The sequence below is a fragment of the Acartia tonsa genome, chromosome 3, assembly GCF_053477335.1.
Source record: "Acartia tonsa isolate MP-2025a chromosome 3, ASM5347733v1, whole genome shotgun sequence".
NCBI lineage: Eukaryota > Metazoa > Arthropoda > Copepoda > Calanoida > Acartiidae > Acartia > Acartia tonsa.
The window spans coordinates 8,905,680-8,927,799 of record NC_137262.1 but is presented as its reverse complement, the minus strand read 5'-3'; the positions used below and the strand labels follow the sequence as shown (position 1 = coordinate 8,927,799).

General features: G+C 31.9%; 4 protein-coding genes across 5 annotated transcripts in view; 3 read left to right on the top strand and 1 right to left on the bottom strand.

Annotated features, from left to right (window-relative positions):
- Positions 1-21,289, bottom strand: part of LOC145313231 (uncharacterized) — a 128,706-nt gene extending 107,417 nt beyond the window's left edge. Inside the window, exon 1 of the mRNA XM_080152536.1 lies at positions 21,276-21,289. The gene's annotated coding sequence lies outside the window, so the exon portion shown is untranslated. The remainder of the gene's footprint in view (positions 1-21,275) is intronic.
- Positions 1,442-3,610, top strand: LOC145313507 (uncharacterized). The gene is made up of 3 exons (XM_080152946.1): positions 1,442-1,590; positions 2,166-2,756; positions 3,365-3,610. The coding sequence occupies exons 1-3, from the start codon at positions 1,442-1,444 to the stop codon at positions 3,492-3,494; spliced, it is 870 nt and encodes a 289-aa protein (XP_080009072.1). The 3' UTR covers positions 3,495-3,610.
- Positions 3,542-5,515, top strand: LOC145313497 (uncharacterized). Its single transcript, XM_080152930.1, has 4 exons — positions 3,542-3,587; positions 3,661-3,781; positions 4,412-4,595; positions 5,323-5,515. Exons 1-4 carry the CDS (start codon positions 3,542-3,544, stop codon positions 5,491-5,493), a joined length of 522 nt encoding a protein of 173 aa, XP_080009056.1. The 3' UTR covers positions 5,494-5,515.
- LOC145313227 (blastula protease 10-like) lies at positions 7,647-17,446 on the top strand. 2 transcript variants are annotated; one of them, XM_080152528.1, is made up of 12 exons: positions 7,647-7,693; positions 8,283-8,330; positions 8,700-8,723; positions 9,063-9,144; positions 10,063-10,121; positions 10,640-10,687; positions 12,088-12,196; positions 12,874-12,905; positions 13,329-13,436; positions 16,384-16,489; positions 16,831-16,940; positions 17,319-17,446. In XM_080152528.1, the coding sequence occupies exons 2-12, from the start codon at positions 8,284-8,286 to the stop codon at positions 17,371-17,373; spliced, it is 780 nt and encodes a 259-aa protein (XP_080008654.1). In that variant the 5' UTR covers positions 7,647-7,693; position 8,283; the 3' UTR covers positions 17,374-17,446. The 2 variants fall into 2 exon arrangements, with proteins under 2 accessions (XP_080008654.1, XP_080008653.1); XM_080152527.1 differs by having other exon boundaries at positions 7,652-7,693; positions 12,079-12,196.
- Positions 21,290-22,120: the final 831 nt, after the last annotated feature.

Sequence of the window (22,120 nt, the reverse complement as noted above, 5' to 3'; positions counted from 1 at the left end):
CAAATAATTTTGTCTATTAATCCATCCTTTTACATGAGAATAATAATCTTTAGTAAAAATTATAGGTCTTTAATACAAAAACGCAGCGTTTCTGCTACTTCGGTTGCATATTTTCTCTTTTTAACATTTGGCTGCGGTTGCAGATCCCTGATAATATGTTCTGCATACAATTCATGATTCTATAAGCGGGTCATTTTTGTATATAAGGAGAAGAGTAATAAAATATTAAAATTCTACATATAACACATTATCTACAAATATGAAGATCAAAAATATAGGTAGAGATATGCTTAAAAAAAATTTATTAGAAAGGCAGTTGAATAGTAGAAGGCTTTTTCGATTGTCTGTATAGATCTTACTAAACATATTTTGAAAAGCTTTTCATAGGTATTTTGATGGTTTTAGGCTATTTTTCTGAAGTATAAGTCTATGAATTCTTTTCTGCCCCCTCCATACCCATTCGAATTTTGAATATAGGAGTCCCTTTATGGTTTTAGGGGCGCAGCGTAGCCTCTAGTTGGATAAATTGGAATGGATAATATTCAAGAAGATTAGTTAGTTGTTTTTTTTGGGCAGAAAATACTTTTTGTTATAGAACGAATATTTAACTCTAAATTTGAATTATGTTATTGTTCATAATTTAGGCATTAAAACAACAGTAATTTGGCGGCTTTTCGGCGGCTGTCAAGTTTTTGTAAATACATAGACCCAGAAAATGCCTAACTTTACAAAAAAATATCTTTGTATATTTATTAGGACTGTGACACACGAAACTTCAAAGGATGGAAGAAATTACTCAAGTATAGAACGAGAATATGCAAAGTTTAAGGTAAAGTTATTCACTTTTCCAGTTTAGGCTAAAATCCGATTTTAAAGTGATTGGTTCAAATCTCGGCCTACCATCGTATCATGACTAAAGAATTTAAATATGTTTCACTGCTGGTGCTTTGTAAGATTAAAGATTTAACTAGTTGGGAGTTAGAACTTTCAGAAAATGGTCGTACAATCAAAGAGTTCACTTTCTTTTAAACATTTGGATCTTAGAGACAAGTATATAAAAAGCTTTAATTAAAAATAGAAAAATTCTAGATCCTTAATTTAAACAAGGATAATAACATCCATAAGTAGCGAAGCACTAAAAATTCATATAAGGACAAATTAACAAAATAAATTATAGAGAACATGTCCTGAAATAATAACAACATTTATAAATGTCTTTTATGCATGACCGTCAGACTAACAAACAAAGTAAATTATACACTTGATGCTTATTGATACAGAGAATCTCCACCAAAACTTTCAGATGTCAATCTTAAATAGCAACCGAGAGAATCTCGATTCTCCAATAGCGTTACAGACGGACTGGCGAACAGACAAAGTGAATTATAGAGTAGCTTCACTAAAAGATTTAAGTGATCATATAGGATTGTTTGCAATACAAATGTACTTTCAGGAATATGGTTCAGATGAATATGACTATTATGATGATATTGGCAATGATAATTATGAGAATACCCCGCCAGTGAATGATCCTAGATATTACATTGATGGTAAAGAGTATGTCAAATACGGTCAACCTATCCCTCAGAGGTAAGACTATGTATAAATCCATATATTATTACTTGGATGTTGCACCAGATTTTCATGTACTTTGAAAAGGAATACTCGCAGCTGGCTTAAATAACGACCCGCCCTCTTATCCCTTCCCTCCCCTCTCACTGGATGAGCAAACTGACCAATAAATGAGTTCCATAATAGCAAGCTTAATTTTCCTCTGGTAATATAACCACGTATATCCTATATCCATAGCTATAGAATGTTTATGTTTTGAAGATTTTTATGTCTCAAATAGTTTTTAACTTTTCCAATAAAAAATTTAATTCCTTCTCATTTGTTTGGTCCGAAGATAAGTAAGATGTATATGTGTTTCGAGAAGTAGTATGAAGTCTGTATGTCTACCTGTAAAAAATTGCAGGTCTTAGCCATTTATCCTTTGGTTTATATTTGATGGGGGCTAAACAAAGATGAAAAATTTATTTTAGCAGTTCCATGGGGTATATACATTTTTTCCATTTCATACAGAAAATGTTACTAAAAATAAACTTAAGTTTTCTTTATATTTTTTATTGTTTATAGCAAGAACTTTATTTCATTGTTTCCTTCAGACCAAGCACTGATTACAAATACAACCATAGAGGTCAAAGGCCAAGTAACAAGAAATCCTATAACAGAAGCCGCTATGATAGAAACTCAAACAGCTACAGAAATAATTATAAACCAGGCAGATATTCATATCAAGATGATTACAATAGAAGTAGTAACAATTATCCTGAACAGAACAGACAATATGGTGATGTAAACTCTATTGATGACATACTAGGGAATAAGGACTCTAATTATTATAAATATAACTATAATAGCAATGATATTCAAGACTATAACAACAGCTATAATAATGATTATAGCAAAAATAGATATACTGGTGATTATAGAAATAGCTATAGGGACACCAATACAAGATATAGCTCCAATTATGACAAAAACAGTTATAAAGATAACTATGATAGAAATAGTTATGAGGATAGAAAAACTTACAATTATGATGATGCCAACAGTTACAATTATGAGAACAGCAATGCATACAAATACAAAGAAGAAGATCGAACCTATGACCCTGGGAATCTTCACTATTATGCCCCAAACTTGAATGAGGTTAGGGAGAAGTCTCCACAAAGATTTGTTTACAATCTACCCAGGTATAAATTTACCTTTAAAAAGGGAGGGGGATATTACATCTGAATATAAACTTTATTTGTCGAATATTTTGGTCAGTAAAAATTAACAATTTAATGATAACTAGCGGCTGCACCATCACCATCTAAGGGCTTTGTATATAGATGAGTAAGTAAGAAGAGGACAGAAAAATTGCTTAAAACACCACAAGGCTGAAATCTTACACTAAAATAGCCTAAAACCATCCAAAGGCTTAAATCTAAAAATGAAATAGCCTTAAACCATCCTTGACCTATGTTAATCCTCCCTAAATAGGCAACAATCTTTAGACAAAAAGGCTTTATTACTTTTTATAATAGAAAAGATACATGGACATGGCACATTAGTATGCCGTAGTTCTCCAAGAAGCTTTACATAATTTATGGGATGGTTTGAAACTATTTTTTCCTTCAAAACCTTTAGAGAACCTTTTCGTTAGGTGTTATAGGTGCAGCCAATCACTAGTTAAATGCAAAGAAAAAATATAATTCTTTTGACTGACAAAATAGTTTTTTTCTTCTAAAAGTTCCTTATTCTTATACCTAAAACCTGCCTTAACATGAATGAAATTAACTGAACCCAATCTGTTTAGAACTCTGACCATTCAGCACGCGATGAATGATAAAGAGATCGGTTATGATGAATATGCGCTGGTGAAACCATATGATTACTATGCTCCTGTTTATTCTTATAGGGACTCAGATTCTCAGTATTCCAGGTAACTATATAAGTTATGATGAATATGCGCTGGTGAAACCATATGATTACTATGCTCCTGTTTATTCTTATAGAGACTCAGATTCTCAGTATTCCAGGTAACTATATAAGTTATGATGAATATTCGCTGGTGAAACCATATGATTACTATGCTCCTGTTTATTCTTATAGGGACTCAGATTCTCAGTATTCCAGGTAACTATATAAGTTATGATGAATATGCGCTGGTGAAACCATATGATTACTATGCTCCTGTTTATTCTTATAGGGACTCTGATTCTCAGTATTCAAGGTAGATATACAGGGTGTTTTTTTTTTATACAGGAATGACAATTCTTATATTTAAGTAACAGGATGTATATTAGCTTGTCTGACTGTTTGTTTGTAGCGAAATATCTCTCGAACAGATATGATTCTCCTTTACAGTATTTCTTTTTTATAGGTTCTGGATCGAAATGTTTATATTTGTTTAGGGAGGGTACTATCACCCTACCAAGAGAAATCGCCATAAATTAAAATAATTCCACCCCAAACTTAAAAAGAATATTAATTTTAAACTTAAATGGAAAAAGATGTATTCCTTATTTACTGATATTTTTTTTACAATCATTTGCCGTAACAATAAATTCTTACATATGTTACATGGTTTATTTAAAGCTAATTCAATTCATACATTTTAAATTTTTTCAAACAATATTTTATTTGTCAAGTTATAGGAGCTTGCAGCGTATAGTATGCATTAAAGACGACGTAATACGATACAAATGACCAATGATAGGTCAGTATACATTGTAATTGACCAATGGTAAATTGTATACTGGTCTATCATTGGTCATTTGTATTGTATGACGTCATTTTTTTTATTGGAGACTAAACGCTTTTTCATGTTATAGTACAATGAAAGTTATGAAAATTTTTTCAGGTATGATTCTAAGGAATATGATGACCGCACCTCCACCCAGACTCCAAACCGACGCAACTTCGCCACCAGGGTGGATAGGGACAGACAGGAACAGGACGGTCCAGAATCTGGACTGCCGCGAGGTCACAAGGTCCTGCGGGCACCAGGCATAGCGAATGGAGTGTCTGGGCTGGTACAACTGATGGTAGGATATTATTCTTATATTATCTTAAGAAAAAAATCACAAAACCTTTCAAATATAACTTGAAAAGAAATCTTTAAAAGGAAGATCTAATTGGTTATAAAATTTTGAATACTTATACACACAACTAGAATTGCTTCTGGGAGTATCAAAGCTTCTTTGTAATTTCAAATGTTCGCATGTTTGTTTTTGCTGCCTGTTTGGTATGTCAATTTTAAAAAGTGAAAATTTATTGGTTGCTATTTAGGATAAATGTTTGACTCTTACCTATGACATCAAAGAGTGTAACTTTTGTAGTCCATTTTACCATCTGGGATATTGGATTTGTACAGGGGAGATGGGATGTGTTCAGCTGCTATATAATATGGATGACTTTTTTGTATTGGTTATTTGAACAATGAGCATTCAGCTTATAGTATCATAGTCTATCTGACTATTGGTATTTCTCTGGGAGAAATTTTGCCCATTTTTACCCATCTCTGAAAGCGATGGGGAAAAGAAGAGGGTTTTGGAGGTTAAGGGAAAGTTAGTGGAATGAAGTGATATATATGGGGGTGTGAAGAAAAATGAATTATCTTCAATTTAAAAAATGAAAATCGGCAACCCCGTAACTTTACCCACAGACTAAAGGACAGACAGACAAAAAAAAACTTATAAAGTAACTTTACTACAAAAAAAAACACATTCTTGCATTTAAAAATTGGAAAAATTATTTTTTTTCTTAATTTAGACAGCCCTACCACTGCTGGGAATGATGATGTTTGGTAAGAAAAAGAGGAAGCGAAGAAGTGTAGAAAATGATGATTCTGATCAAGATAATCATATTGATTATTTAGCCAATCAAGTTCATAATCATATTCAACAGTTTCAACACAAGATTGAAAATTGGAATGATACTTAAAAATGCTTATTTTAAAACTAATATTGTATTTCTGTAAAATTACTGATATCAAATAATTTGATAAATTTTTATTTATTAAAAGAAATAAATATATTTTATTTGGTATTATTTTAATATTAACCCTTAACAGTCGGGCCACTTGCCGCACCTTAAAATGTATTTTTTTTATTAGAATTATCAAAACATAAATTTCTGCGGCCGGAGCTGTACTTGTCAGCTGCCAGCCACCGCAGTCGGTGTTCGGCGGGATAATGGCGGCGGATCTTTATGAAATTGTAATACGTTATGTAGACATGTAGGAAAAGCTTAAGTTTAAAATTTGAAGTATCTAAGTCAAAAATTGCGGTCACAGGAGCCTTATAAAGAATTCTGGAGACCTGGAGGATCAGGCCCTGCAGGATCATACCTGGAACAAAATTGACTTGAACACCTATATTTCATATGAGGATGTACTAAACAGGATATTTTAGTATTTTGTTAAGATAATATGCTTTGTTTAAGTAAAAAAAATATTTTTGCTCTTTACCTAGATGATCCCGCTAGGTTTACTGGCATCCTGTGCCCGCCAGGATGGAGATATTCAAAATATTCCAACTGTTAGTTATGTGTCATACCCATACTTAAAAAGTCACGCAGTTTGGGCAGTCATGACCGTTATGGGTTAAATTAGTGGCTTCGCCCCCAGCCTAGGGGGGAGATGGGGTGGGCGGGGGCTAGGTGTCCCACCCCCCCAAAAATAGCTTAAAACCATCCCAGGACCACTATGTATATTCCCTAAAGAGTAGAGCCCAATCGGTTCAGTGGTTACTGAGATCTTAAGCTTCAGACAGACAGATGAGCAGACAGACAGACAACTTAATACTTTTTGTAGATATCCTAGTAGTTAAGATATTAAATGTCGTTGTCATTTATACAATGTTGAAAAGAAAAAAAAATTCTAAAAGTTATGAAAAATCACAGAATATTTTTAACAAAAGCAAAGCTTTTCTATAATTGAATACCTATGTATGTAAGGAAGAACAATTATGTGAAATAAGACATCTTGTATTAGGTTTTGGCACAATATTTGAAGAGCAACTATTCTATGATTTAAACTCCAAATTAATGTATTCCAGCTAAATCTGCAACTATTGTGCGTTTTTAGACCTATTTATTATTAATTTTTAAAAAGCTTATTATCAACCTAATCTCTAATTGTTTTCCAATAGTAAGTATGGCTGTTATTATTTATTTGTTGTATGAGCTTTGCTTTTATGGATGTTGTCATCCTTGTGTCAAGATTTTTCTATAACTTTGTTGACCGAGAAAAAATAGAAAACTGTTTGACCTCTTCCAAAAACAATAAAAAAGTAGTCCTTGATATACAGTAATCTAACTTCATTTTTGAAATTCTAAAAATGTAAGTAAAGGTGTTTTATTGAAAAGAATTACTCATATTTATACTTTAGTCAATTTAGGCGTAACTTGAAATTTTAAAAAAGAGAGAAAATTTAGAAATAGTTATTTCTCGTATCGTATTATAAACGGCTTTCCGCGGGGCTAAAAAAACTAGTTTTAATCTTATAATTGTACATTTCTATATTCGTAGAAAACTGGATATAATACGATGCTAGACATAGTTTTTTCGTATGGATGAGAACCGGTTCCTTTCCACCGGATTCGAATGAATACGAGAAAAGAAATTATTTTAGATCTTTCTAATTTTAAGAAGCGTAGCTAAGGTTGGTCTGTCCGTATGTCCGATTGGGCAGAGTAGCCTAGTCTAGACCGCCTGTCTGGACGTCCAGTCAATTATTTTAGAGCTGCTACGCTTTCTATATGGTACCTACCAGTTATAAAAAAGGGCTCGGCATTCGTAGCTGCAACTACAGACACCCTCAGTAGCAGTTATAAAATTATAATTCAGCCGTTCTCAGCTACAACTATTATATGAATCACCCATAGCCGCAGCCACCCTAAAGCTACCTATCATTAAGCAAAAGCTTCCCTTTTCCGCAGACATTTTCATCCACGCAGCTTTGAAAATGCTGCAGCCACAACCAACAGGAAGCTAAATGCCCTGCAGCAGCTCTGTCACAACTACTTTTAAAATAAATCTAAAATCCACCCTCTCTTGAATACTCTATTAGCACCAAGTGGGCAAAATATTACAAAGTAATTAAAGTGAACTAGCACTCAGTCCTGATTCACCATCTGACAGGTGAGAGTTTAGTTTTCAGTATTGCATTTTTATATAACACATTCATATTTCTTTTTTTCTTTAATTGTTTCATTATTTTATTTTTTTGATAGTTATTATGCTTTACTTTAAAAAGTAAAAGTCGGGAATTTAATTATCTATGTCCACTTCAAAAGTTAAACTATCCTTTTTTTAATAGATATGTGTACCTAACCATTTTGTGATTCCATTTATCGCCAATAAGATTTTGTTATCTTGTAAATTAAGTGAATCTTAGATTAGATGTGTAAGCTAATTGCTATAAAATAATGCCTTTGGTAGCTTGTACAAACATACTAGAAAGGGAATCAGTTTATAGTGTCTCAAACAAAATTTACTATGTTTGGCCAAACTATCCCAATTGACGGCATATCAAAAGGGAATATGACTTCAATCGGCATAGTTCGGCCAAAAGTTGGAACATTTGTTCACTTTTTTTGAGATATTATAAGCTGCTTCAGAAATTGCTGTTTATTAATTGTAATCATAGAACGAGCTTACCACCAAATTTCCTTAGGTATTTAGTTGATGAACAAAATCTTTTGTAAAAAATCAAAACGATGTTATTTAGAATGATTAGGGCCGTTGTAATATTTGGGGCTCTCGCCACTCTTGTCAGGTAAAAACAGAAAGCAAGAAAATTAAGGGATAAAACAATGGACAATAAATTGTTGCATATTATCAATAAACTTTAACAAAATTACTTCTTTTGATAAGATTATACATCGATAGCTTTTAAAACCAATAATTAAGAAAGTGAAGTTTTAAAAACGTTGGGCCCTTTATAATTCACAATCCAATGTCCCCTTCCTCCCTCTCATGCACAAAGTGTTTATCTATTAGAAAAACTGTTTTGCATTCCATTGTATGGTTTTCTTATTTCATTCTTAACTTTATTATAAAGTAAATTTTATTATCAGAGAATGAAAGTTACAACTCAAGAGAAATTGAGTAAATATAGATAATAGTAAAAATACATTCATTTCAGAGGCCAAATTCAAGGCATCTGCGGGTAAGAAAATTTAATTTAATTTATTTTCCATTGATCTCTTCAAGCTAATTTTAAGTGTAATTCCTATAAATGTTCAATGTATATTAACTTGATGTTTGAAGTTTGAAACAGATAAGACAACTCTAACATGCCTGAAACGATCAGATCTATTCGTTACGAACCTTAAAGAATCCTGATAAAATTTGAATTATTGATGGTCCTTAATGAATGGAGACAGTAACATTGGAGCTACAAAAGGGAGAAACTATCTATATTGCCAAGTTTGAAACCGATAGGACAATTCTAACATGCCTAAACTAAGAGCTATTCGTTAGGAACCTTAAATGATCTTTTCTGAAGGCCGGAGACAGTAACTCTGGAGCTACACAAGGGAGAAACTATATATATTGACACGCCCGTAGCTGACGGCAGCTATTGCAAGGTATGAAACTATCTATATTGGCACACCAAAAGCTGACGGCAGCTATTGAAAGGTAAAATCATTGAAATTATCTATATTGACATACCAGAAGCTGACGGCAGCTATTGCAAGGTATGAAACTATTTATATTGACACACCAGTGGCTGACGGCAGCTATTGCCAGGTAAAATTTTTGGCTTTTTTTTGTTGTTGACAGTTTTGTTTCTTAGCAACGCTGTATTTAAATGATGTTCATATCTTCAAGTGCAAAGATATTCTGTAAATTTTAAAAGCTATTTACCGCACGCCACTGCTTTGAAGTTGTACCTTTATGATTTTATTTATAATGACAAAGGCTTTACTGAAGTAAAAAAGCTGCAATAGTACAATATATATAAAGGGAGGAGTAGGTTCGCTAAAAATCCGTAAAGGTGTGAGTTTTAAGGCTTAAAAATGTTAGTAGAACGATAATATTCACTAAATATGTGTATTTCTATTGAAAAGAACTATAGACAATTTTTTAAGTTAACATAAATTTTATCGTTCTACTACTGTTTTTAACTTAAAACTCATAATCTTTACGGAGTTTTAGCGCAACCTACTCCTCCCTTTAGCTCTTTAATTATGATAGGCTGAAATAGATCATAAAGATTAATTTTACGGGTGGCAAAGTCTGGATACTGCCACTTTGAACATCCCAATAGAAATTCAATGTAAACCTTTAAAGTAATTAATCTAACATAGAGCAGTTTTTAAAAATTTGGGGGGGGGCGGTATATTTTACAATACACTTTCTTCTTGAATTCACATATTTTTGTTATGGCCTAAAAAAACTGTTAAAGGCCTATTTAGCATATAAATATTAGAATATAGAATATATAGAGTAAAAAGTAATAGGAATGGAAAATATTGAAAAATAAATTTGATATTCTTTACTAGGCTGAGTGGCATATTGATTTGATCAGAGGACACGATGACATCAGCCAATGGAGAATTGAGTAAGTAATATTTCAAATCTGCTAGTTGGTGGGTAAATGTTGCCAGAGGGATTAGATCGAAAGGGTAAAAAGCGCCCATGCTATTTTTAAAAAAATAGCCAAATAATTCTAACTATAAAGTCATTTAATTCCAGCAGCTGCAAACCGTTGAGAATTATCAAATGGTGGCTGATTTGTTGGCTAGATCTCAATGTCTTATCCAAAGATTTTAGTAGCCATATATCAGTCCCCTTATTTTGTCCTAAAAATAATTTTCATTTTGAAAAAATCAACTTTAACAACGAAGCAGCAAATAGTGCCTAATAAAAAATGACGTCATGCGATACAAATGGCTAATGATAGGCCAGAATACATTAACCAATATTAAAATATATGCGGGCCTATCATTGGTCACTTGTTTTGTATGACGTCACTTTTTGTTAGGCACTATTTGCAGCTTCCCTTATATCACTCTAAATAAATCTAGCATAAAAATCTGGCAAAATAAAAGCAGGAAAGTAATCTAATTCTATTTTCAGCGTTGAAATAGAAGAAATGGATTTGAAATGCAGTGAAGGATCAGTTACGTAAGTTATTTAGTAATTATTTATGGCCTTTGTAAAACACTTGCACACAAAAATGATAAAATCAGCCAAAAATGTGTTTTTGATTTGAATGAGTAATTTAGAACAAAATTTATTAATTTTAAAAGTTTAGATATTTTTTAAAGCAGCAAATGTTTTTTTTTACAAATAAATCTTTTCCTTCATATCTATGTCTGTCCGTCCATCTGTCTGTCCGTCTCAAGCTTATTATCTCGGTAACCGCTGAACCGATTTGGCTCTACTCTTCAGGGAATATAGATACACCTTAAAAAAAGAAAAGAAAAGTGTCAATCCGGTGATTTAACCACAGCCATAAAATGAGGCACTTTTTGTTATCTCTTTTTGCTTTTTATTGTGGAAAAAAGTAATATCATTTTTTTTATGATAACAAACGATAAATACTTGAGTTACATATGTCATTTGAATTTCTAGAATATTTAAAACTTCAGGTAATTTCTCATGCATGAACAAAACATTAAACAAATCTGGATAAATCTGATTTCCTTTCTATTTATTAATTTGTATGTCAACAAAAATATGTTTCTTTATATGAAATTCATATTAAAATGTTCTTTTAAATGCTTTTATATTAGTTTTCTATTAAAAAGTTAATTGCTGTATATTAACACTTGTTTTAATGACATGAAATCATAAGTACTTTATTTTCTTCAAACTTTTAAAATTTGATTTATTTTTGAATATTTTCTAATTTATAAAATCACGAAATTTTTGTCAAATCTTTCTAAAGAAAATTAAAGCTTTTACTATCTAGCATATATTGCAAATATTTGATATTCTTAGATATTTTCTTCACGTTTACCCCTAGTCTCTAGACCAGGGCAGGGGAGGTCAGGAAAATAGTCTATATCCACCCCAAAATATTTATAAAGCTTCCAAAAAAAACTACTTCTCTATCTAATAGGATATAATTTCAAACTTTCAATTAATCTATAATACAAAGTAGAACGATGTCTGTCTGTCTGTCCGTCCGTCTGTCCCTTTAGATCTCGGTAACCATTGAACCGATCGGATTCTACTCTTCAGGGAATATACCTACTGGTCCTGTGGTGGTTTTTTCTTGGGGGGTGGGACGTCCACAACCCCCCCAAAAATAAAAAATCTCTCCCTCCCAATTTTTTTCTTTTTTTCTTTTCTTGCGTAGGTACCTATTTTTCCCCAATTTTTTTTCTTATGGGGAAGTTAGTTCACATAAAACTACTGGCGGCAGCACCAGTAGTACTTAATGTTTTTTTAATTACCTCTTGGTGCAAAGCCCCTAGAGGCTCGGGGCGAAGCCACTAGTATATCAATAAAATATTAGTTTTAACGTCTACTGTATGATTATATTTTCGGCAAGAATAAATAATTATCAGTATATTAAGTGTAACAGAGGATGTTGACCCTCCGAAGAAGTATGAATTCTGTGATGGAAAAGCTAAACCATTCTACTCACACGAACATGATCTCTTACTGAATTATGTCATGAAGAGGGTAAGTTTTTATTTTTTGTTTGTTTTATTCAAGTTTTTATTTTATTTGTATATTTCAAATGCTAAAGTAATTGGTGAAGGATCGGCTTGCTGTCGGGGAGGTGTCAGGTTCGAGCCTGGACCACTCTGCAGAATAATAGATGCTGCTACTATGTCAGACCTGTGACATTAATAGTGGGAGTAGGGGGAATGCCTATTTTACTTTTATTTATAGTTTTTAATTCATTTGTATCTTTCAAATGCTAAATGTTAAAGTAAATGCTAACGTGTCGGCTTGCTGACGGGGAGGTGTCAGGTTCGAGTCTGGACCACCCTGCAGAATAAAACCTGCTGCTACTATGTCAGACCTGTGACATTAATAGTGGGAGTAGGGAGAATGCCTTGGCCCATAAACAGGTGCAACTCATTAACATGCACAGTTAAGACTTCCAGACAAATGTCGTGCAATCATAAGGTTGGTTGTCTATCAGGCAAATTTGAGCTTTATACCGCAATTATAAGTCGCGGAGTATGTTTCAAGGTGCTTGGAGAAGTCTAGAATCTGAAGCGACACCATGCCCCATCTAGAGGTCATCATCATCTTTCAAATTTTAACAATGATATCTTTGGTTCAGAATCAAATGCTTTTCTAATATCAAACAAACAATAAAAATCTAAAAGTATGATACTTTATTCTAGGGTGGATCAGGAGGTGCAAGAATCAAAGTCAGGTAACATCAACATAAAAAAGGATGACAATATCCATAAAAGCAAAGCTTAACAAATAGGACAGCCATACATACAAACAAATAATAACAAATTTAGAATAAGAATGCATTTAATATTCAATTTTATCAAAACGTCGGCTTAGAATTGCTTAACTACAGAAGATGCTTAATGTGTATTGGAAATACCTAATTAATTATAGAAATGCTTCACTTACAAAATCGTGCCTAATTATTATTCCAAAAATCAAAGAACTGCTACGCCAATGAAGTGTAACGGTTAAATGTATCATTCGACAATTTTTAAAAACGATAGGATGATTCTGACATGCCTACGTTACGTATGGACATACGGAACAAATATAAATAAAGAAAAGCTTTGCTTTGAAAACAAATGTAAAAAATGTGTACCAAAAATTCTTGTTACAGCGCCGAGTATTTGTGTGGCGGACGATATGTGGAAGACAACAGCTTTATATTGAGTCCATACTATCCTAATAACTATCCAGATTCAGTATCCTGCATCTATCAGATCAGGTAATTAGTTTTTAGAGAAGCTTTGTATTGGTCTTTTGGAATTTTCGGTTTTTACAGACATCTAAAGGGATAAGGCAATGGCCGATAAATTGATGTACAATGTAAATTCCTAAAAGTGCTTTTCTGTAGATTACAATTATTAGTCGAAACGTTAGGACACTCAACTTAATGAATTAACCAATCAAAATTCCAAAAGTTTTTAAGCCAACGAATAAGAAAACGTTACGAAAAACTTTGGGGACGAGTGTAATATTCCATTGTCCTACTTCTCTTGAGTGTATTTACTAAATATTTTTAGATGATTTTCTTTGTTAATTGGAAGATTTAAAAGACTTTTTCAATTTTTTTAAACGGTAAAAATAATATCAGTACTTTCAAACTACATTACATGTAATAGTAGTTTTATCTTGACACATAAATAGGCACAATTTGAATTATAGTTTACTGTTCTGATAATAATTATAAGTTTATTTATGTTTTAGGGTGTTATCTTAAATGATACCCTTAAACACAAAGACAATTTTTTAAAATTAATAAAGTAGAGTACAAAGAAAGCTGTTGTAATTTTTCATGCATGTGTAAGGAGAAGAATGTTTTTATTCATCAAGAATTTCAAATTGACCCTAAAATATTATTCTAAATAAATAAAAAGCAGCACAAATCCAGGGATCTAAAGGGATAAGACAATGGCCGATAAAATGATTTACGTCCTCAATGATTATACACAACATTACCCCTTCTGTAGATTATAATTAGTGGTTGGAACGTTTGGACACTCAACTTTATAAACCGACTAACTAAAATTCAATAATAGTCCCAAAATTTGTTAAGCTAATAAATAAGAGTCAACGTTATTATAAAACTTTGGGGATTAGTGTAATAAGCAGCCCAATGTCCCCTCCCCCCCTGGTGGCACAAATCCCCCTTTTCGTGTCTGAATCTGCATTTTGTGCCAGACACAAAATGTCTTTTTGCAAAATGAAAATTGTACATTAGATTTTTGGCTGCGTAGCATCTCATCAAATGCATTTTTACGCTCTCTCTTTCTCTTGATTTATCCCTCTCACTTTTCTATTTTTTTGACGAAGCCCAATTTGTACCACTTTTGATTCCTGTGGCGTCATAAAAATGAGGGAGATGAGAGGAGAAGTGGGAAAGAAAACCCCTAAAAAAAGTGGAGAATCCCTCTTTTTCATGACGTCACAGAAATCAAAAGTGGTACAAATTGGGCTTCGTCAAAAAAAATTTCGTCTATTTTTCTATATACTAGCATGACTGACAGACTGACGGACGAAGTAAACTACATACTGAATGCTTATTAGGAAACAGTGTATGTATAGTGTCCAATTAAAAATGACGTCATACAATACAAATGATCAATGATAGGCCAGTTTAAATTGTAATTGACCAATGGTAAATTGAATACTGGCCTATCATTGGTCATTTGTATTGTATGACATCATTTTTATTGGACACTATACGCTGTTTCGCTTATTAGTATAGGGAATCTTCACAATAATATCAGCTGTATATCTTAAATAACATCCAAGAAGATCATCCTTCATAGCGTTACTAGGCCAACTGACTGATGGACTGACTGACAGTCAGACAAAGTGAATTATAGAGTAGCTTTGCTACTAACAAGTAAACCTGGAATTATTTTACCTTAGAAAATTATTATTTAATAAATAAGAAAATTGTGTAATTTAGGAGATGCAAAAGTGTCATGTGTGACGTCACAAAAATTACTTCTAAAAAAGGATGAGAGGAAATGTGGGAAAGGAAACTTCCAAAAAAGAGATGGGTTTAGACGTATTTTTATGACGTCACACTTTTTCCGTATCTCCTCTAATGTAGTAGCTCCCGCTGGCAGTGAGGCTTAATGTTTAGATAAATGATCTTACCAAGTCATTTAAATGTTGTAACAATTTTATTTCAATTTTCTTAGCAAATTCAACTGAGACAACTTGGGGGAAAAAATTTTAACAGTTTAATTAATTGGAATTTTGCTCATTTAAAGTTAAAATTTTAAATATCAATTATTCCCAAAAATTCGCAAAGAAGTAGCAAATGTTAAATTAATCTAATTTGCGGAATACAGTTGTGATTAAAGAGAAGCTGCGCTATCAAAATTATTCCCTTTATGTTATTTTTACAATGGTAAAACATTCCCCAAGAGATTTGGCAAAAAATGTATATCTTAAAATAGTTTTTTTAGTCCTGTAAAATTTTTATCTCTATAAAATTGAAATAAAGGACGGGCAATAATAATATAGATTAATGGATATTTTATTACTTGGATGATACGCTAAATTTTTATGTTCCCTAAGTGAAACTCGCAGTGGGCTAAAATAACGATACCCCATTACAAATGAGCTCCACGTAAGAAACCTATATTTACGACAATTTTCCCCTGTCATATTGTCCATGCAATGATAAGATCAACATTTGAAAAATATTTTTTTCCCCACACATCCCTTCCCTTACTTTATTGAAAGAAGTAGGTTACTTTTTTTATTGAAACATGCCTTGAACCTTACAGAGGAGCTTACATACCAATAAAGGGTTAGTACTCTTTAAAACCAACAATCAAACAGACACATTCATTTAAAGAGTAGCTTTGTACTGAAAAGGGTCAGTACTCTATATAGTTCCACACCAATTTTCTAGAGAAACCGATTCTTAATATTCATTTATCGCATGGTCTTATAAACAGCTTACCGCGGATATAAAAATGTACAATTATAAGATTAAAACTAGTTTTGTTATACCCGAGATGCCGAAGATAAAACTGTTTCTTTTATATTATGATTGTACATTTTTAAATTCTTAGAAAACTGGATATAATACGATACGATACACAATTTCTCAACATGGCTTAGAACCGGTTCTTGTCTAGCGGATGTTAATCGGTTTCGAAACCATACTGGAAAATGTTGTATTTTAGTGCACCCGACGGCAAGGTTCCCAAGATGACTTGTGACGTGTTTGACTTGAACACCAAGTGTAAGAATGCCTGTGCCCCAGGATCTGGTAACAGAGACTACATGCTGGTAATATTTAATTATTATTGGTCGATTAAGATCTCGCTTACAGCTTGAACCCTTTTTCTAGAGAGCGGAAAACCCGTATTTGAAGCAAATACTGAATGTGGGGTTTATCTGAGGTTTCAACTGAGGCTTTGGGGTATGCGACTATAGCATAAGAAAAGAAGAATAAACCGATTAAGGGTATTACCACCAAATTTTACCTCTAAAGGAATTGCCTTTCTAAATTTAAACAGGTTGCCCGAAAAAATTTATGAAATACGTTTTTTTCTTCTTCAAAATAAAAGAAAGTAGGGTTGTGTCTAATAACCAAAAAATGTTATTTAAAATGCACAAAATCTTTTTAGGACATGTTGACATTTGAGAGCTACGAGGGTAAACAGCTGGAAGGAAAGACAATCAAATCCAAGAGGTTTCATCAAACCTTGTACTTTGTATCCAATGATTACAAGCTCAGGTAAATTAGAAGTAAACAAGTATGATAACGTAGCGGATAGTGGCGAAGCCTTTTAAAATTATTAAAGAAAAATATAAGGTTCAAACATTGAGAGAAAGATAAAACCAACTAACATTACCAACAGACAGACAGACAGCAAAAATAGGGGTTTGTCATTTATATTATACTTTTTGTTAATTTTATTTGTTAAATTTTAATACAATATTAGGTTAGGTCTAATCTGAGAAGAATGGTAAACGTTAAAAAAAATAAAAAAAATAAATGGAGTTTTTTCCATGTCGCATAAACACAGGTTGTTTTTGATTAGAATTTTTTTTTAAATTAAAAGGGCTTACACAAAAGTGATAAAAATAATATAATTATTTTTTCATATTTCAGTGGAAACGAGGGACCTTATGGCTTCAATTGTTCTTACACATTTGTTGATAAATAAGCAAAAACTTATTGTATGAAAAATTTTTAACATCACAGAAACAGTAACAGAAATAAATATTTAAGCAATTTTAGTGTTTAATTTTTTTGTGTGAAAGAGTAGTAGAAACTATATCTGTCGTTTAGATAAAAAACGCCCTAACCACTGGATGGATCTTTTAAAGGTAAGCCTTCAAATAAGTGTAGGATACGTTAACAGCAAATTTAAAGCAATCTCTAAAAAAAAGTTAACGTGTAAATTTGTATGTCTGTACAATTTTTACAAACTGTTGGTCTGGCTAGGTTAACCATTAAGCGTAAGAGTAAGTAAGGGACCCTGTAGAGGTAATGGCCTGCACCTAAAAGGATCCCTCAGAGTTAGAGCTTCCCGCAAGTTTTGGCAACGCGTTTTTTTTCCAAAATCTAAAAGAAGCGTTTGGTAGACCCTTTAAAGACTTGTCATTATCAAAATTATGTTATCACAAAAAAAGTAAAAGTCATATATATTAAACAGATACTATTATACAATTATACATCCATATGTTTTAATGCATTATTTACATAATACACAAATTTGTTTTTATTTCTTTACTCAACTTTTTCTTTATCTTTCAATGCCATGTTTTATGACTGTTAAAACTAATTTTAAATAATTGTACTTCACATTAGAAATGATCCTTCTTTATGAATAGTGAAGTATATCGATCAATACATACAAATATGTTGAAAAAACTTGAAGCATAATCGCCTAATCACTTGTACACCTCTTCTGTTCAGGTTTATATTTTTTACTGCATGGTATTTTACTGTTTTTTTTTGCTGTGCTACTTACTTGTTAGATAGTAAATTGATGTTTCATCTACTCTAGGTTAAATTAGGATGGCTGGAGTTAGGCTTTTGAACAACTCGAATAAAATCAATTTGTTTAAACAATCCATCTTTTTTTTTGTAAAATCATATGCTAATTGGTTATCCGGTTTAAATGCAATAAAAATGCTTTCTCTTGTCGACCATGTGAAATAAAAGTAAAGAGTATAAATCTAGCTATACCCTAAAAGATTAAATATATTGATTTGTTAAATCGTAATTTTATTTAAAAACCTTAAAATTTTATTTTTACTTTTCGTTTTAATATGTATTCCTTTCCCTTTTTTTTGTGAGATAATCGATATATTACTACTTGGATGTTGCACCAGATGTACTCTGATAAAGTAATACCCCATCCACCCCTGTTACCCCAGCTCCTTCCTACTGGATGAACGAACTTACCAATAAATAAGGTTCATATTAGCAAGCTAAATTGACGACTAATTTTCTCCTGTCAATATATCCATCAAAATCGTATATCCATTCATAAGAAAGAAATAATAATACGAGTTAACACAATGAAAACAAAGATTGTGTTGAAAATGAGATGAGAATGAGCTAAAGAAAAACATACAATTTTTCAACATCAATTTATGTATCTGTAAGCAGGTTGGGAGTTGGGAAATATTTGTACGTTTATTGCTTTTATGTTTTTGATTATTACCCCATCAACCCTATTCGTAAATTTGGAAGAGTTCGTACAAGTGTTATATCTTCCAAAAGATTTTTTTGTATAATTTGTATAGTTTATTTAAATTATAGAAATTTTTCCATTTCAGTAATTTATGTAAAACTAGCGGATACACGGATTTTTTTTGCAGTGGGCGATTTAATTTCAGAGGTAGAAGCTACAATGTAAAGGAGAACCATATCGGTTCAGCGGTTGGCAAGATCCTACGGTACAGACATTTTTGCATAATTTTGTAAAGAAATTAAAAATATTCCAGCGCCCCAACTATGTCCGTGAAAATAAAGATTAAGACGCTCTCACATTAAAGAAAGCTGTTCTACATAATTATAGAAATATCTTGTTCAAAGATCAAAATACGCGTTTTTAGCTAGAAATTTGCAGTTTCTATCATAACGTAAAATTCCCTGAAAAATTGACATTGTGGAATAAAACGAAACAAGTATGACAAGTACAACATCCATAAAAACGAAGCTCTCAAATCAGAGGGTAGGACAAACGAACATTATTACTTGTATGGTGTTAGAACTTAATAAGCAGAATATCAATTTACAATTCTAAACAAAACTGTGTGTAAATTTGTTGCAAAATTGCTTAATACAGTATACTGTTATAGTACATACTTCTTACAAATTTAGGTCATTCAAAAGTAATCAAAACATTTTTGTCAAAAAAATCAGCTTTTTTTAAATGGACTTTCTGGGTGAACGATTATCAAGTTGCTAAGCTTTCTAAACCGTATCTAACTGTTACAGGAATCATCATCACAAAATTGACGATAAGAGCTAACCGTTACAGACCCTAGTTATAGAAAAGCTTCGCTTTAAAATAAACGTATACTTTCAGTGTAGGTTTATACTTGCTAGCTATCTAAATAGATAATACTTTTTTGGTTGCTAAAGACAATAAGAGGTGGAGTTAAAATTACTTTAGAAAGCGTGTAGGTTGTATTAGGATGGGGGAGGGGGAGGGAGTTTTAGAATAGTTTTTGAGAGGGATGTTTTGGTTACTATTATTGTAGCTTTGACGGAGTAAGGGATATGTAAATGGAGCTAAATTAATTGTTTACTGTCTAGAGTGTCTAGGGGGAATGTTATTAAAAAAAACAGGCGGAACCTACCATGGACAATGACATTTAGATCTTTCAGACAAGGGTCGTTCATTTAAAGAATAAAATTTCCTATAACAGCCCCCAAATTTTTTTGAGAGGAGTATCACACAATTATTTCCACCCTTAGACGTTATAGAGATTTTGGATTTTAAGGATTATAAATTATCTTCCATTTACCTATCCCTGTTATAATGAACTATGCCTTATTAGGAACTTCATTCTCTTATGTAAATTAAATTGGTTTTTGTTTGAAGGGGTGTTTTACCCATTATAAGTCAAAGACCATAAGTATTTAGATTTTAATTTTAACATTAAATTGAAGATACTTCATATGCTTTTTTTTTTTTTCTTACTTAATATTATATTTAAACCTTAATGTTTATCTCAATTAAGTTAGAATTAGTCATTCTAAATAGTCTGGGTTTCTTTCCGACCAGTTGAATCTTAGTTTCCGATTTTGTACATATCACCATCATCTTAACTCAATATTTACAACTAGCTAAGAAAGCTTCAAACTTCCAAAAAATCAAATTTTAGATGTATAATGTATAAATCGCTTTGTTTTCCCTCTCAGCCTTTCCATTTGACCGGAGTAGCTGAAAATTGCTCTGTCGTACAACCTCGGAAATTAGGGTAAAAATGGGCAATCAATTGTATGTTTATCTTCTTTCCTTATTTGTCTTTCTAAGATTAAAAACTAATAAAATACAACATACAGACAATAGACGTAAAACTAAAAGAAATCAAATCTAAAAGTATATAAGTTATAATTTTTAAAATTATTTTATTAAGTTATACAATCGAATATGATTCTTGTGGCGAATCTTCTCATTAAGTAACCGTGTTTGTCTATCTGTGTAACGTAGAATATTCACTTTTTCTAATTAGCTGCATAATTTTATATCTATCTTTCGATCCCGATATTTTTTTAAGCGAAGCCTTTCTATAGTTAGGGTCGGTCCGTCCGTCCGTGACGGATAGATTTTTTTCGTTAATTTAGGCATGTTAGAATTGTCCTATCGATTTCAAACTTTGCATGGTATTTCATGTAGTAGTTAGGTACGATTTAGAAAGCGTAGCATCTCTAAAATAGCTACCAGAATGTCCGTGCGTCAATTTTAAATATGTTTTATTTATTTTTTTAACAACAAATTTTTATGTGATCTAATTATCCGATTGATCTGATTTTTAGTATAATGATTCCTGGGACAACAAAGTACAATATTTAAGCGAAGCAACTCTAAAATCAAGTCCTAAAAATGTAATTATGTCCATAAACATTATCCTGTACCAAGCAGTCTTTCAACAAATTTATTTACAATTTTGCTTTGACTCTTATACATTTAAATTATGGTTATTTATTTCTGACACTATAGTGTTAATATTCGTTTGTCCTAAGTTTCAGAGCCTCGCTTTTATGGATGTTGTCATTCTTGTCTATCTTAATATACCCATATGTTTAGAATAACGTTCAAAAGACTTTGCTACTATTAGATGTAATGTTTCTTGAATGGTTTAGTTGTCTTTGTTATATCTTAGTTCTATTATAGAAATGCCGGCCGGTATATTAATAAACAAGGATAATTACTTCCAAAAACAGCAAATTTATTCAAATTTTTTTTCAATAAATGATAATGTGTAATGAAATAATTTCTGTCTTATTATAAATAATAATATTGAACAAAAATTGTCATTGTTAGGCTTGTTGAGTTACTACGCTTTTTAAATGATGGTAGGATGATTTCTGTTAGGGAGGATGGTGTAATGGTTAGGTCGTTCCTCCCGCCCACACGCTGTGAATTAAGATCTTAATGGCAAGGCTTGCTAAATTTTTGCAAATATATTTCTTGTTTTGTTAATAAGATATTTCGCTTTTTTAATTAAAAAAGTTGTTTGCCCCTAAAAGGGGAGTGATAAGTTATTTTTTGTTTGGCTTCTTATAATATTATGGTATAGGTTAAGAATACTTATTTAAACAAGGATAATAACATAATCAAAGCGAAGCTCTGTTTAGTGCATTATTCTAATATGACGTCATTCGGGATATTTCGGCAAAAGATCTTAACTGTATCCCCTTTTTATAGGCACTATAAAGAGCTTGAA

Bases quoted from the DNA above. Each gene is read 5' to 3' on its own strand.
- LOC145313507 (XM_080152946.1), top strand. From the start codon at position 1,442: ATGTACTTTCAGGAATATGGTTCAGATGAATATGACTATTATGATGAT. The intron at 1,591-2,165 runs GTAAGACTATGT...TGTTTCCTTCAG, and splicing joins GGTCAACCTATCCCTCAGAG to ACCAAGCACTGATTACAAAT. The intron at 2,757-3,364 runs GTATAAATTTAC...CAATCTGTTTAG, and splicing joins TTTGTTTACAATCTACCCAG to AACTCTGACCATTCAGCACG.
- LOC145313497 (XM_080152930.1), top strand. From the start codon at position 3,542: ATGCTCCTGTTTATTCTTATAGAGACTCAGATTCTCAGTATTCCAG. The intron at 3,588-3,660 runs GTAACTATATAA...TTATTCTTATAG, and splicing joins TCAGATTCTCAGTATTCCAG to GGACTCAGATTCTCAGTATT. The intron at 4,596-5,322 runs GTAGGATATTAT...TTCTTAATTTAG, and splicing joins CTGGGCTGGTACAACTGATG to ACAGCCCTACCACTGCTGGG.
- LOC145313227 (XM_080152527.1), top strand. From the start codon at position 8,284: ATGATTAGGGCCGTTGTAATATTTGGGGCTCTCGCCACTCTTGTCAG. The intron at 9,145-10,062 runs GTATGAAACTAT...ATTCTTTACTAG, and splicing joins CTGACGGCAGCTATTGCAAG to GCTGAGTGGCATATTGATTT. The intron at 13,437-16,383 runs GTAATTAGTTTT...GTTGTATTTTAG, and splicing joins TCCTGCATCTATCAGATCAG to TGCACCCGACGGCAAGGTTC.